We start from the raw sequence: 15,588 nt of genomic DNA, 5'->3' as shown, positions 1-15,588 counted from the left end.
TAGCTAAATCTGCAAAAACTACAGTTTATAAATACATGTTGTACAATATTGCCTTCTAAAAATAACACTGTAGAGTAGAAGTATGCAGACGCATAATATGTAGAGTTGAGTACAGGTGCCTCAAAATTGTATTGTATGTGTGTGTGAGTGTGCGCGTGTGCGTGTGCGGGTTGAAAACCTCTTTAAATAATCCTCTAAAAATCTACAGAGGCAACACGTTTCGCTAGGTGGCGATGTTCACTGATTTTAACAGGTGCGTCGCCTTCACGGCGACAGAAAAAAAAGAAGAAGAAGAAGAAGCACGTGACGCAGGATGAGACTATGGCTACAGATTGTGGCGTCACTGCTTGCGCGTGCAAAGGCATCCGGCGGTGTCTCCAGTGTGACACTTTAAAGGGACAGTCGGAGGTGAATAGACCAAAGGTAAACGCATCTGAGCTGCACTGTACACATTTTTTTATCGGCAGGAAACGGACGCAGCTGTTTTGCTCGCGCGACTAAAAAAAAAAAAAAAAAAAAAAAGCAGCTACGGAAGCCCTCACAGGACACGCTTAAGGGGCGCTTTCCTCGGTATGACTGGATACTTTGAACGTGTATTGCGATATAATAACTTCTTGTTAACGCCAGCTTTTCTTCTTCACAACGAGATGCAGTATGACGTTTCTGTGCTACTTTTTATAATTATTTAGATCATACATTTAGTGACTGGTTGTTATTATTATTAATAGAACAATATAAATCAATTTATTAATTATGATCTATTATTAGTCTTTATGTATTCATACATATATATACACTATTTTATATATATATTTGTTAGCTGTATCTTTTTTATTGTAAAGCACTTTGTAACTTTATTTAGTGTATAAATTAATTAAAATAGCTCCACCTTTTACCAGCTGCAACATTTAAAGCATCAATAATTCAGATGCAATAATATATCTAATTTGGAAATAGGCTCTTTTGCATACTTTTGGTCCTTAATACACACTTCACAGTTATTTGTATTCTATTGTGCATACATATATATATGTATTTATTTTTTTTAATAAATATTTTGTATACATCTGTCATCCCTGTTCTTATATTTTATTTTATTTTGTGTGTTTAGTTTATTTAGGCTATTCCATTCGGTGTCTGTACTATGACAACAAATTTCCCCTCGGGGATTAATAAAGTATATATCTATATTTTGATGCTAGTACTTAAGCAAGGTTTTGAATGCAGGACTTGTATTTACTTCCTTAAGTAAAGGATCTGAGTACTTCTTCCTCCACCTCCAGTTATCTCTGCTCGACTGTCATGCGCATTTCATGCTGTCATATTGCACATTATTATTATTATTATTTTGTTTTTGTCTCAAGATTGTGCATCATTTTCTCTACGACGCTGAGACGAGGCTCGCAATTCGCAAAGAGGCGCAGGCTGCGTCCTTTGCCTTTCCCGGTGTCTTCCTGCGGGAGAACTTCATATCGGAAGAAGAGGAGAAAAAGCTGATGAGCGCGATGGACCAGGATTCGTGGAATGAGTCTCAGTCTGGTCGAAGGAAACAGGTGACGTGGAACACGTGTATTTTTTGAACGGCATCTGCAAGGTGCATCAAGACAAACAAGAGAGTTGGGTTGTGTATAATTTTTTTGTACACAGACAAGTAAAACTATAGGCTTTAAACAGTTAGTGGAGACTAAAACGATCCACACGTCTTTAGAAATTTTCCACATTTGAATACATTATAATTATTATTGCTGATATATTCTGATGAAATAAACAAACATCGTTTCTCATATTGTTGCAGGACTTTGGACCAAAGATTAACTTCAAGAAAAAGAAAGTGCGTGTTGGTGGCTTCAGTGGACTACCTGCTGTGAGCCAAAAACTAGTGCTCCGAATGCAAAAAGAGCCAAATCTAGCTGGCTTTCATCCAGTGGAGCAGTGCAATCTGGATTACCACCCTCAGCGGGGCTCCGCCATCGATCCCCACCTCGACGACTCCTGGCTGTGGGGGGAGCGGCTCGTCACCATCAACTTGTTATCAAACACGACACTCACCATGTCCCTCGAACGGGGTCTGCCAGAGTTGGGACTAGCAGAGGAGGTCCATGTAGCCGTTCGTCTCCCTCGCAGGTCTTTAGTGGTGTTGTACGGCGAGGCACGGCACAGATGGAAACATGCCATTCATAGGGACGATGTTCAGGAGCGCAGAGTTTGCAGCACCTACAGAGAGCTGTCTGCAGAGTTCCTACCCGGAGGGCAGCAGGCAGAGCTGGGAGCTCAGCTGTTGAACATTTCTTTAAGCTTCAAAGGAACTCCACTATAGGCTCGTCTGATGATACAGAACAGTGGTGGGGGTCCAGACTCCTTGGGTGACTTGATACAGTTCAAGTCAGACATGCATTTCTATGAAATAGAATTGTATAAATGTAATTATTACATGTTTTTTGTTTTTTTAACCAGAGTATGAAATGCAGCATTTGCGATCATGAATTAAAACAAAACCAATCAAATCCACAAAAGCGGATCAAATAATGGGTCATAAAACAATCCTCTATAGTAACGGGTTGTTTTTCAAATGAACTCAATACCAGCTGTCTTTAGAAGCCATATTTTCTGCAGACCTCATTCTTTTTAATTCTCTTTTCATAAAAAAAGAAGAAAAAAAAGAAGAAGAAAACCACTTCCTTACACACTCTGCCTCACATTGTTTTGTTTTTTATGTAGAGTGGGTACTTGCATTTCCTGCAGTGGTGACTGGAACTGGGGTGTGGCCGAATTTCCTCCCAACACACACCAGCTGTGCCGCTGGTGTGGCGTTCAGCTGTAACGTGAGGAGCACTGCGAGCTCAGGTGATCAGAAGTCGCTGCAGTACAGAAGCGTCATAAAGAATGTGAAGATGTCAAAGCTCTTCATCTCTGCTGCCGCTCGCATATTGCCAAACACTCCTAAAAAGGATTGTATTTTGTATTTATATCATTCATCTGCATGGTAGCTAGTAACTGCAGTTGTCAAAAGTGTAAACAAAAAGCAAGCAAGTAAAAGTCCTGCATTCAAAATCGTAAGTACAAATCTATCATCATCAAACATATACTTAACATAAAAAATAATCTAATGGGTTATTCAATTTAAGTACTTTAAATTGGATTGGATTGTGTTTTATACCGTGTACATCACATTAATATTACATGCTCTGCGCTACTGCCGGGCAGTGTAAAAAAAATATATATATATATATATATATATATATATATATATATATATTATAATGCATATATATTATAATGCATGTGTTGAATTATATGTGTTATTAATTATGTGAATCTGTAAAGTATCTAGTAACTGAAGCTGCAAAACAGTGTTTCCCAACCCCCTGAATTATTAAGTACTAAAAAACATTACAAAAAGTTAAGTGCAATTTCCTAAAAAAAAAATTCTTTCATGTTCATGGACCAGCCTCTTTTATTTTGAAGGCCGCAGCCGGACATCCGTGTTTACTCTCTGCTGCCCTGCCGCACAACCTGTTTGTTGATCGCTTATGTGGCTTATTAACACCCCGAGTTTATTATAAGCCGGGTAGATTTCTCGAGGGGGGGTCGGGGGGGGGGTGGATTCAAGTTCCTCGTCGCCGTGAAGAAGAGACCGCTTAGCGAGGAGCCCGACAAGCCGGCAACGAGTACGCGTTTACTCGGCGACTGAAATTAAACTGAGAATAGGCTTCTTCTTCTTCTTCTTTTTTTTTTCTCCCTTCTCTCAAATGTAGCATGTTAAGCTAGCTGCGTCGCGCGGACAGCGTACACACAGCCGCCCGTTTGTGTTCCGAGCGCGAGCGTGAAGTGTAGATAGGTGGCTACCAAAAAAAAAAATATATATATATAATAATACTTTTAAAAAAACAAAAAAAACAGCGTGTCAACGTGTCAAGAATAATCGCCGGTTGGTCTATCCCCGGTCCCCCTCCTCCCGGGTGCTAACACCCCCCCGCAACCACCCCGGTCGCCGACCGAATTAATGGCCGGAAATCCGAGGAGGGGCGCCGGTCTCATCGGCTTGATGAAGGACGCCTTTCAGCCCCACCAGCAGCCTCTCCAGCCTCACCAACCTGCAGTGGTCGATAAGAAAATGGTGGAGAAATGCTGGAAACTCATGGATAAGGTATTGACACTGCTTTGGGTATATATATATATATATATATATATATATATATATATATATATATATATATATATATATATATATATATATATTTTAAAAAAACACACACACACAAAACGGAACTGAAAACGAGACACTTGACTTTTTTTTGGTCAGTTATCAGTAACGTCAGTGAGCTCTTGACTACATCCAGCTTCCCTCTTTCTAAGCAAACAGCTGTTCTTCTTCTTTTGACTTGTATGTTAACTAGATTTTCATATTCAATAACCACAGCACGAGAGGCATCATCAAGAGAAGTATTTTGAGCAGTTATTTGTGGGTTCTGTCTACTACACGATGGTCTACATGAGAATATCCCCCCCCCCCCCCCCCCCCACACACACACACACACACACACACACAAAATTGGAGGATCATAGGTGTCCCTAATGCATTATCTAATTTGAGATAATGCATAGTGAGTGATGCTAATCTGTTGATGACTTTGTGGACACCTTCGTGGGTTTGGTGTTTTTAGATTAAAAGGAGGTGCGTGTTTTGTATTGATGAGAAGGCCGGCTGACACGCATCTTTTCCACAATCCTTAACGAAGCTAGTCAGGAAGAGAAGAAAGCCGAGAGGGATGAAGAGACAAGAGTTCACAATGAGACTGGAGCAAGAAGAGAGACAGACATATATATATATATATATCGGATAAGACAACACGCACTGTACAACACACACTGTGCTGTGCTTAGAGCCGTCACCTCGTTTACAGTACTATGTGTGTTTTGTTTTTTGTGTGTCACATGGCACCGACTGATCCCTGTTGCTGTTGGAAGGTTTTTAAAACTAAAACTTCCAGTCATATGCTTCCGCTTAGGACTGGGGGATAATGCAGTGTTGCGGTCGTGTTTTATTGCCCCGTGAGGTGCAATTGTATTGTGATAGTGTGACAATCAGTCCGGTCTAAAGTCTATGAGTTGCAGCGAACATCTGTTTGATTACTTTGTGGTTCTTTTTACATACATTTTCTGAATAATGTGCATGTCGATTTCTGAATTATTCTGAATTATTCTCATCAGCTTGCTTTTTCAACCACGTTCTCCCAACTTTTGATCCCTCGGGCCTCGAAGTAAACAACAGATTAGTTCACACATGTTCATGTTGCATAGCAAACATTAACTAACACACACACACGCAGCCTCCCTGCCATCTCTGTCGCGGTGTATTTATTAACACACACTGTCCACCGCCGTGTCTTCCTTCCTCTTTTTTTGCTGCCCGAGCAACAAAAAAAGAAAGTAAAATGCCTCAACAAATCTTTTTTGAAGAGATTGAGAGTCGAGTCCAGTATTCATTCATTCAACCAAACTAAGCCGCGTTGGCGCGTGAAAGCCCCCTCGTGATGTGTGCAGAACTTTTACTTTTGATAACTTCAGATATTTGGTCATATAAGGACAGGGTCTTGTAATGGCCTGTATGGACAGCAAGACTAGAAATATTGTGAGCCCGTCTCTCTGTGTGCCATCCAGGTGGTGCGTTTGTGCCAGAACCCCAAGGTGGCGTTGAAGAACAGCCCGCCCTACATCCTGGACCTGCTGCCGGACACCTACCAGCACCTACGCACGGTTCTGTCCCGATACGAGGGCAAAATCGAGATTCTCGGGGAGAACGAGTATTTCCGCGTGGTCATGGAGAACTTGACCAACAAGACGAAGCAGACCATGAGCCTTTTCAAGGAGGCCAAGGAGAGGATGTTTGAGGAGAACTCCCAGCCCAGGTTGGCTTATATCCTGATGGATGACATGTCATTCATCCTTTTGTGTGTGTGTGTGTGTGACAAAGTTCAGGCTTATCATTGTTTTAATTGGCTCCATATCCATGAAATGAGCCCTAAAGATCATACTGGTGAAAAACAGCCTAACTATAGCAGTCATACTGCCGATGACTGATGCCACCTTTTTATCTAATATAAAAAGTTAATTAATTACGTATTACGTGGCTCTGCAGTACAACATTGGCCGATTTTAGAAGAGTACAATTTCACGTAAATGCTCACGTCTGCAGTATTTATTGCAACTTTATCTTTGCAAAAAAAAAAAGTAAAAAGTAAAGTGAGTCCTGTCTCCCGTTAAAAGCGTTGCACCCGCAAGACCTTGAAACAGAATTTAGAAACATACATCCATCCATCCATCCATTTTCAATACCGCTTATCCTCATTAGGGTCGCGGGGGCGCTGGAGCCTATCCCAGCTGACATAGGGCGAAGGCAGGGGACACCCTGGACAGGCCTGTAATTCATTTAGATTGCATTGGAACCGCTGATCATGCAAGAACTTTCTCCACACTCCATTTTTTATATATATATATTTATTTTTAGACTTTCCATCTCTGTGATGAAATCCAGTTTGTGTCATTTGGCAGAAGCAGGCCAAGTGAACTGAAGTAAAATTTTGTATGAAGCCCCGCAATCACAATCAGACCTACTTCCCGTTTCTCAGAAAGTCATTACTAAGCGAGTTCATCCTTCCTCTTGACGCACTCTAGATTTTATTTATTTATTTTTTTTTTGATGAAGCATTTCCTCATAAAATGCTCTGCGTCGACAGCTTTGGTGAAGGTTGGCAAATGTATCGTTGCCGTGGCTCCCCGTCCTCCCCACTCGACAGGTGCACTCTCGCACTACTCCCAAATCTTTGTGAATTTATTTGAGAAAAGAGCAACAAAAAAAAGTATTGTGTTTACAAAAGTTTGAATATTACTCCCAATTTTTTTTTTAAAGTTGAAAAGAAAGTTCTGTGCATTCAGAGGGGAAGTAAAAAAAAAAAAAAAATACCGACGCTGTAGATGTGCGTGTGTGATTTGCCTCGGTTAGTAACGGATGAGCACATGTTTGGTAAATGGCTGTAATCTTTCTACTCTTGTGATCTGAATTTGGACAAATATTTCGAACTCGGTCCGATAATGTCCCTGACTAACTTGCATTTGCTTTTCTTTTCTTTTTTTTTGCCGTCCCTCTAACTCAGGCGAAACCTTACCAAGCTGTCTCTGATCTTCAGTCACATGCTTGCAGAGCTAAAAGCCATCTTCCCCAATGGCTTATTTCAGGGAGACAACTTCAGGATCACCAAAGCTGATGCTGCTGAATTTTGGAGACGGTCATTTGGGGACAAGTGAGTTTTCCACTTTTTAGGTTGTTGGCATTTAACAAAACTATGATCACTGGGGTGAGGTTTCCTACAGGCCCTTGAACGCTCTGCCCCCCCCCCCCCCCCCCCTCCCCTCCCTTCTATTGCAGGACCATAGTGCCATGGAGGACGTTTCGTCAGGCTCTCCACGAGTTTCACCCAATCAGCTCGGGCTTGGAGGCCATGGCTCTCAAGTCCACCATCGACCTCACATGCAACGACTACATCTCAGTGTTTGAGTTCGACATCTTCACCCGGCTCTTCCAGGTAAGACTCGTCTGGGGGACGCTGTGGCATCGGCAGATCCGTGGTAGTTATTCAATGAACTGCATTTTGGGTGTTCCTTTAACGCGTTCAATCTAGTAGCCCTTTTGGTTAAAAGCATTAACACGTAGAATGAGTTCAGAGGCTGCTGTACTGTAGACAACTCCACTATTGCCCCCGGCAGCTCAGCTAGTGGCCAACGACTCCACAGGATACCTGAAAAGATTAAAAAGGTATAATGTCCAAAATCCCAGAGAGACATAATATTGTATATTTGTATTCCGTTAACTTTGTGCGTGGCCTCGACGTGTTGTCACGGCGCCTTCTACAACATCCGGCTGGACCAAATAGTTTGAAGATAACGTCGGCCTTGAAAATTCGATACACTAATATTATTAGTGTCATGGGCTCAGCGTTTGTAGACGCTCGCGTGGTCCAAACATCAAACATCAAAAAGTCCGGCGGTCAACGTTTATGGGCGACCGCGTCTTGAGCGGCGTGTGCAACGCGTCGTGGTCACGCGCCTATAGTCCCGCGGGCGATGCACTGCCTAGCCAACTTTTGCTACGGGTACTTCTGTGCTGATTATAGGATAATGAAAGTAAGCCTTGTAACCACTTTGAATTATGTTATTTTATTTGCTTCCAAGTCTATTTAAAGTAGTCATAACAGCACATGTTCCCCCAAGGGGATGAATAAATATGTTCTATTGTATACGAATACATCGAAGCTACACATTAATCCAATGGAATACACAAATGGGAATGATGGAAACATCCACTGGTGTCCTGGATAGGGCGGTGATTTTTAAATATTCACATATTCCTGTTGTTCTTCCTTCATTTGGCAATCAAGGTAAATGTTTTTTTTTTTGTGTAGCACATTTCAACAACAAGGCAATTCAAAGTGCTTCACATTAAAAAGCTATTAAAAAGCATCAAAACATAATGCAAAAGAACATTCATTAAAAGATTTTTTTAAAACAGTCAAAAAAAAAAGCAAGAAATAGAATAAAAAGCAGCAGTGCCGTTAAAGAAATAAAAACGCAGTGGACTGATTTCCTTGACTCTGGTTCAATTAAAGGCGAAAGCAAACAGAAAAGTTTTCCATCTGGATTTAAAGCGTCTCTTGGGTTTGTGGTTTTTTTAAAATAGGCGATTAAACCAAAGCCATCCAAAGCTCTCCTGAAGCGCTCAAAACCACAAACAGATCCGGCCCCTTCGCATTTTTATTGTCCCTTCCTTGATTTTAATTTTGTAGCCTTCTACATTTTCTTTTATTTTTGAAGTTAGCTGGCTTTTTTTTTTTCTTCTTCTTGTTTTTGCATAAATTGGTGACTAAAAGATGAAAAAGTCTGAAATCTGTATGAGCTGAATGACTTTGTTTGTGTGCCTGCGTAGCCGTGGTCGTCTCTTTTAAGGAACTGGAACAGTCTGGCAGTCACGCACCCGGGTTACATGGCCTTCCTGACCTACGACGAGGTCAAGGCTCGACTGCACAGGTTCATCCACAAACCCGGCAGGTGAGACGCAGAATGACATTTCGAATGCGTCTTAAGAGGGGCAGTAGTATCAAGAGTCAAGTGTAGTTCACTGTGCCCAGTGTGCATCGTTTGTTTTGAGACGCTCGTCTTCTCTCTCTCTCTCTCTCTCAGCTACATCTTTAGGCTGAGCTGCACTCGGCTGGGCCAGTGGGCTATCGGCTACGTGACAGCTGACGGCAACATCCTGCAGACCATCCCCCATAACAAACCGCTCTTTCAAGCCCTCATTGATGGATACAGAGAGGGATTGTGAGTCCCGCTGCGACGCGGCATCAATGCACTGATTTATACTTCTTTTTTTTTTTTTTTAGGGTACATTGTTGTAGTTTATATGCCCTTGGGGATTCGAGAAGAGATCAGAGATTGCCCCAAATGACCCCCAGAATAGCTCTTTTAGTCAGCGACCATTGAAGGCATGTTATAGTCTTCCTTGTTTAATTACTGCATTGGTGAATGCAACCCAAATAACAAAATGGAGTATCGAGACTAGAGATTATTAAAGCCTTCTGAAAACGTGGCACAACAGTGATGAGGTCAGAGTTTTGGTTGCACTTTACACAATAAGAAAAAGTCGCCACATGGAGCTTTAACAATGAGCAAAAGAACCCGTAGTCGTTTATTACGGCGTGCAAGGAATGCTCCTCGGAAAATATACCTTCTTTTTTAAAGTATCTAAACATTCCTCCACCGTGGCCCCTGAAAGGCGGCTGGAAGAACACGCTTGTAAATGCAGTTAACTCGAGATGGATTTTCTTTTAATGAAATTAAAATATAAAAATGTTCATTTCAAACACCTCCTGCAGCAAAGTCTCCCTCTTTTGCTTTTGAGCCATAGCTTTTAATATGTTGTAAAAAAAAAAAAAAAGTTTCAATTCACAAATAAGTTACATTAAATGAATGTTTGGAATCCGACATCTAGTGTACGTGAGAGGAAGTGCAGTTTCAATACACAGCGTCGGGGATTATTGATTTTGGAGCGTGTCAATATTTTAAAAATTAATAGGAGAAAAGGGATACAGAGTGGGGCTGCACGGTGGTGTAGTGGCTAGCACTGTCGCCTCACAGCAAGAGGGCCGCGGGTTCGATTCCCGGTCGGAGCGGTCCTTCTGTGTGGAGTTTGCATGTTCTCCCCGTGGCAGCGTGGGTTCTCTCCGGGCTCTCCGGCTTCCTCCCACAGTCCAAAGACATGCTGCAGGTTAATTGATCTCTAAATTGCCCATAGGTGTGAATGTGAGAGTGAATGGTTGTATGTCCCTACATGTGCCCTCGATGGACTGGCGGCCTGTCCAGGGTGTCCCCTGCCTTCGCCCTATGTCAGCTGGGATAGGCTCCAGCGCCCCGCGACCCTAATGAGGATAAGCGGTATTGAAAATGGATGGATGGATGGATACAGAGTGCACAGAGAATTATTACCAATTATTATGTGTGTGTGTGTGTGTGTGTGTGGTTCTCCAGCTACCTGTTCCCAGATGGTCGTGCACAGAACCCAGACCTAACGGGGCTGTGTGAACCTTCTCCACAGGACCACATCAAAGTTACTCAGGTTCGTTTGTTTCTCATCTGTACACCTCATCGTTGGGCCTCAGGAAGCTTTTTTGTTCTCGTGCACAAGCGACTAAGATCTTCAAAATAAACAACGTGTGTGTGTGTGTGTGTGTGTGTGTGTGTGTGTGTGTGTGTCTTCCTCCTTCATCCCTGCAGGAGCAGTACGAGCTGTACTGCGAGATGGGCTCCACCTTCCAGCTCTGCAAGATCTGCGCAGAGAACGATAAGGATGTGAAGATCGAGCCCTGCAGGCACCTGATGTGCACTTCCTGTCTGACGGCGTGGCAGGTGAGAGGGGCATTTTATTGTATTTGTTTTCCGTGAATCAAAAGAGGGAAGTCTGTCTTTCTAACTGCCGTGAACATTTATTTAAAGCCAAGCTCCGGGGTCCTTTTTGTTTTTTTGCACTCTTACTGAGAATCAATATTGGGCCCCTTTTTTAAATATCGCTTGGCAGGCAATTTGTTTGGATTACGGTAAATTCTCCCCATCAGTGGCACTTATTTCCATAAACTGCAGAGAGCAGCAGGCTTAAAAGGTTAGTTGTGTTGTTTTTGGAAGTGAGGTTTTATGAGTCACTTATCCACACAGTGTTGAGAAGCAGATATAAAAAAAAAAAGAATGAATGCACAAGAGCAACGCAATGTTCTGCTGTGGACAGACGGCAGCCAAAAAGGTATTTTAGACACCCGAGGAGAAAATAAAAAATCAGCGCAATATTTCGTTTCCAGTTTATTTATACAGGTTAAAAAAAACCAAAGCCGACAGACTCCATTGGAGAAAAATTAACTAATCGATTTTAAAGGTCGATCAGCAACTCTGGTGAAGGAAATTTTAGTTCGGTTTTCGGGTGGCTTCACTTTTTTTTGTCTGAAACGGGCTGTACAGTCGTCCTATGCGAAGGTTAACTGGCAACAAGATTCTAAATATAGCGTACACACTGTTTTACATTTGTTGTTTGACGTTAAAGTAAACGTCCTCCTTGTTCATTTGTTGTCTTAATTCAGCATCATGTTGTAAAACAATCAGTACAAGAGAAACGGTAGCTTCCTCATTGCCAACTAGTTTCTATTGCTGGTGAGCTTTATCCCTCTCCCTCCCCCCCTTCAATGAAACTCGCCACTTCCTGCACACGTGTTTCACAATAAAAGCCTTCCAGCTGCTCAAAAGGGGGCAACGCCCATTTATATTTGAAACCTCTAAGACGTGTTTCATTCACAAATTGCTTAACATAACTAAGTAATAAGTGATTTTTTTTTTGTGTGACTACAATGTGTGTATTAGTACGACACGATGGTCATAATTGTAATTGCAGCACCACTGTAATCTATGTCTTAACGTTAAGAAATTCACTGACAACTCTGGGCTTTATTTTACTTTCAACATTCTGCTGAGGTTCTCAAATAAAGCTTCCAACGTCTTGTATTTTGTGAAGTCAACGCCCTTAAAAAGTGGGCCAACGTCATTTTAAGGTCTCGCTCTGCTCCCTCAAATGTTAAACGGTGCTTCCTGTATGCATCAGGAGTCGGAGGGTCAAGGCTGCCCGTTTTGCCGCTGCGAGATCAAAGGTACGGAGCCCATCGTGGTGGACCCGTTCCACCCGAAGGCCAGCGGGGGGGCCTCCTTTGCCGGTTTTCAGGGTTCCAGCAGAGCAGAAGCTGCCGGCAATGACGAGGAAGACGACGATCGCCTGGAGGACCACCTCGTCATGAGCAGGCTGGCCTGCACCAAGGTGAGAGGACCCCCCCACAAAACGAATCAATTGGCTCTAATGGAACTATCTTTATTCTGATTGTAATCTCTAAATGTATTTGTGTGTGCAGGTAGAGCGCCCACCCTCTCCAGTGTCTCAGCTGCCTCCGGTGCCCCCCAGACTGGACCTCCTGCAGCAGAGACCCTGCAGCTCCCACAGCGCACAGACTCAGGGAGCCACATCCAAGGTGTGTGTGTGTGTGTGCGCGTGTGTGTGGAACAGAGTTTTAACCGACAGATTGGTCATTTAAAGCTCACATACCAAACATGTAGTTGCTAACACCACCATCAACCCCACAGATGGCGGCCACTCACAGAGACAAGCCTCTACCTCTGCCTCCAGCCCTGAGAGAGCTGCCCCCTCCTCCCCCTCCGGAGCGCCCCTCCCTGGTCGGCCAGGACTCCCGGCTCCAGAGGAGGCCGCTGCCCTCCACCCCCGACCAGGCCGCCTGGGCCTCCAACTACATGGTCCCGCGTCCAGCAACCAAGGCCCTGTCGGCGGCCTCGTCCTCCTCCGGCCCTCAGAACAACGGAACCAGTGGAGAGGGAAGCAAAGCCCAGGCGGCCACCAACGTCGTCTACTGCCTGACTGCGAGGTACTGAGCTCTGCTGCTGTTGTGAGATGCAATGGATGTGTGAGATTCCTTGTCTTATCGGGTTCAGGCTATGCCGCCAAGGTCCGTGACCTCATTGTCCTGGACAGACGAGTGCGTCAGCCTCTAAATACGAGTGCCATCCTGTGAGGAAGTTAAATGAGTCAGATCTTTTAATATGTATACGGCATGGTGGCACATTGCAAGCAAATTCACTTGGACTTTTAAGTACACAATGCTGGAATTATGCAAGTACAGAATGAATATTGTGTGTGTGTGTGATCAGATCTCTGCCGGCGTCGAGTGGGGAGAAGCCGTCGTCCGACTGTGAGGAGAATGAGTACATGAGTCCCACCTCTCTGCCAGCTGCTGGTGCACCCTGGGTCATCACCGGCTCCTTGGTGCCCCCGGTGCAGGCGAACCACCACAGTGACTTCAGGTAAAAAAAATAATGTCATTTTTCTTTTGGTCCACCAGAGGGCTCTGGAGCCTTAGTTTTGAAAGGGGTCCCCACTAGCTCAACCCACAAAACACACCTCCCCCCTCACTTATTCGCTGTGTTTCACCTCCTCGTTTTTAAATAGTTTTAAAAACAGATGGATTTTTTTTTTATTGTTTTCTGAGACACTTTCTTGAAGAATATTTAAGGAACTTTCGTAATGTGACGAAAAGAAGTCATTTTTCAAGGACGAGAGAAAAGGAAAAAATGACTCTCGAACCGATGGAACCGGTGAGCGGTGTGCAATGGTGGGAGGAGCTGCGGCAGCACTGGGTGCACGCAAAATTTATGCAGCTTGAAATGAAGTTCCCATTAGCATCATTTGTGATATTTATGAGGCAGAGTAAAAAAAAATAAATATGCGTGTCATCAGAAGCTGTGAAGTAGTGTTGCTTTTATCATGTCGTGTTGGCAATTTTGTGTAAAGACTGTACATGGAGAAGGACTCCAAATTATTATTTGATTCCCTCTCCCCCCCCTTTTTGTCTGCAGTGAGGCGGCCGACTGCGACCCCGAGGAGCCCATAGTCTACGAGTCCATGTGTAACATCCAGGCCCAGGCTGGTTCCTCTGAGGCCTCTGAACCGGGTAACATTCACACTGTCCTAAACTTATTCCTGCAGACACTGAAGCTGTTAATAAATGATTTAATCGGGCAATAGTTTGAATTTGAAGTTGTCAAGCAGATGTTGCAAGACCCCCCCCCCCCCAAAGTGGTGTTTATGTCCCGCTTATTAACCCTGTTTTTCAGACCAACCGCAACATTCAGCCGCGGTTCCCCAGGACAATAAGAAGAAGGAGAAGGAGAAGGAGAAGGTGGAGGTGGAGGTGGTGGTGGTGGAGGAGGAGGAGGAGAAGGAGGAGAGCATTGAGGAGGATGTTTACGAGTACGACTGCCCCAGACCGGTCATCCCTCCGGCCCCCGCCAGGAGAACCCTGTCGGATATGGGCGGCCCCTCGGCGGCCTTCAGCACTCTCAGCATCGACAGTGCAGTAGAAGCCGGTGTGTATTTCTCGAAATTATATATATATATATTTTTTTACGATGCTCGTTTTTAAAATTAGCTCGGGGGGGAGGGGGGGGGGGGGGGGCGACAATTCAGCCGTACACTTTCGGTCTCTTAACTCCAGTCGCTCCAGTCTCGCTCATCAGACTGTAAACGGAGCGTCAAACACAAGGCTCACATTAGAATAAATCCACAATCTACCAGAGGGGGCACCAAAAACCCCTTTTGACTGACCGACTGTGTTTCCAGGTATGTTTACAGGTGCCGAACCCGAACGTCCCCCCAAACCTCTCCCGCGGCGAGCCAACTCCGACCGACGGCCTCGGCCGGCAAACCGGGAATTACCCGCTCCGTTGCCGGACCTCCCCGGTCCCTCCTCGGCCTCCTCCTCCTCCTCCTCCCCCACTCCACCTGCTCCGGCTCCCGGGAGCCAGACCTTAAACGGGGAGATCGAATGCTTGATGTCCCAGGGCTACTCCATTCAGGACATCCAGAAAGCCCTGCTGATCGCCCAGAACAACCTGGAGACGGCCAAGAACATCCTGCGGGAGTTTGTCTCCATCGCCACATAGTCGGCTGCAGGCCCCGCCCCCCCCCCCCCCCCCCCCCCCCCCCCCCTCTCTCTCTCTCTGTGTCACTCTGTGCCATTATCATGGATAGCATTTAACAAGCACTTTCCCGCAGGCTCACAAGTGCTGCACTCTGAAGAGTTCAGTAAAGTAGCTGCGTTCACGTCATATCGGAAGAACGAGACGACTTCATCTGCTAGTTCTCGTCTTTTTGAAACGCCCCCAAAAAGTCCTCCGTTGACAAACGTCGAGCTAACTACAGCAGGTGTTACTTTAAAATATATTATTTTGATTATCTTGGAACTACTGTTATGCCAATTGTTTTGACATTGAAGCCTCAAAAATCTCCTTTTTTTTTTTTGTCCGTCGGTCCCGATATGACGTCGTCGCCCCCCCCCCCCCCCCCCCCCGTTCAGTTTGATGCTTTTTTACAGGCTTCTTGTCGTACGAATATGTGTCGTACGAATATGTGTCGTACGAATATGTGTCGACGTTAGTTCT

General features: G+C 44.4%; 2 protein-coding genes across 3 annotated transcripts; both read left to right on the top strand.

The window, feature by feature from the left end:
- The first annotated feature begins 277 nt into the window (after positions 1-277).
- alkbh4 (alkB homolog 4, lysine demthylase) lies at positions 278-3,231 on the top strand. Of its 2 annotated transcripts, none has more exons than XM_034550833.1 (3): positions 278-423; positions 1,365-1,553; positions 1,796-3,231. In XM_034550833.1, exons 1-3 carry the CDS (start codon positions 322-324, stop codon positions 2,315-2,317), a joined length of 813 nt encoding a protein of 270 aa, XP_034406724.1. In that variant the 5' UTR covers positions 278-321; the 3' UTR covers positions 2,318-3,231. The 2 variants fall into 2 exon arrangements, with proteins under 2 accessions (XP_034406724.1, XP_034406725.1); XM_034550834.1 differs by lacking the exon at positions 278-423 and adding an exon at positions 533-570.
- A 35-nt stretch (positions 3,232-3,266) lies between these two features.
- On the top strand, positions 3,267-15,128 carry LOC117743080 (E3 ubiquitin-protein ligase CBL-like). The gene is made up of 15 exons (XM_034550829.1): positions 3,267-4,147; positions 5,662-5,909; positions 7,155-7,301; positions 7,427-7,583; positions 8,981-9,102; positions 9,235-9,372; positions 10,579-10,666; positions 10,825-10,956; positions 12,191-12,400; positions 12,492-12,608; positions 12,721-13,016; positions 13,300-13,452; positions 14,005-14,099; positions 14,263-14,514; positions 14,768-15,128. Exons 1-15 carry the CDS (start codon positions 4,004-4,006, stop codon positions 15,088-15,090), a joined length of 2,622 nt encoding a protein of 873 aa, XP_034406720.1. The 5' UTR covers positions 3,267-4,003; the 3' UTR covers positions 15,091-15,128.
- The last annotated feature ends 460 nt before the right edge of the window (positions 15,129-15,588 follow it).

Source organism: Cyclopterus lumpus, chromosome 14, assembly GCF_009769545.1.
Source record: "Cyclopterus lumpus isolate fCycLum1 chromosome 14, fCycLum1.pri, whole genome shotgun sequence".
Lineage (NCBI taxonomy): Eukaryota > Metazoa > Chordata > Actinopteri > Perciformes > Cyclopteridae > Cyclopterus > Cyclopterus lumpus.
The sequence above is the reverse complement of the archived record's forward strand: the minus strand, read 5'-3'. Positions and strand labels throughout refer to the sequence as shown.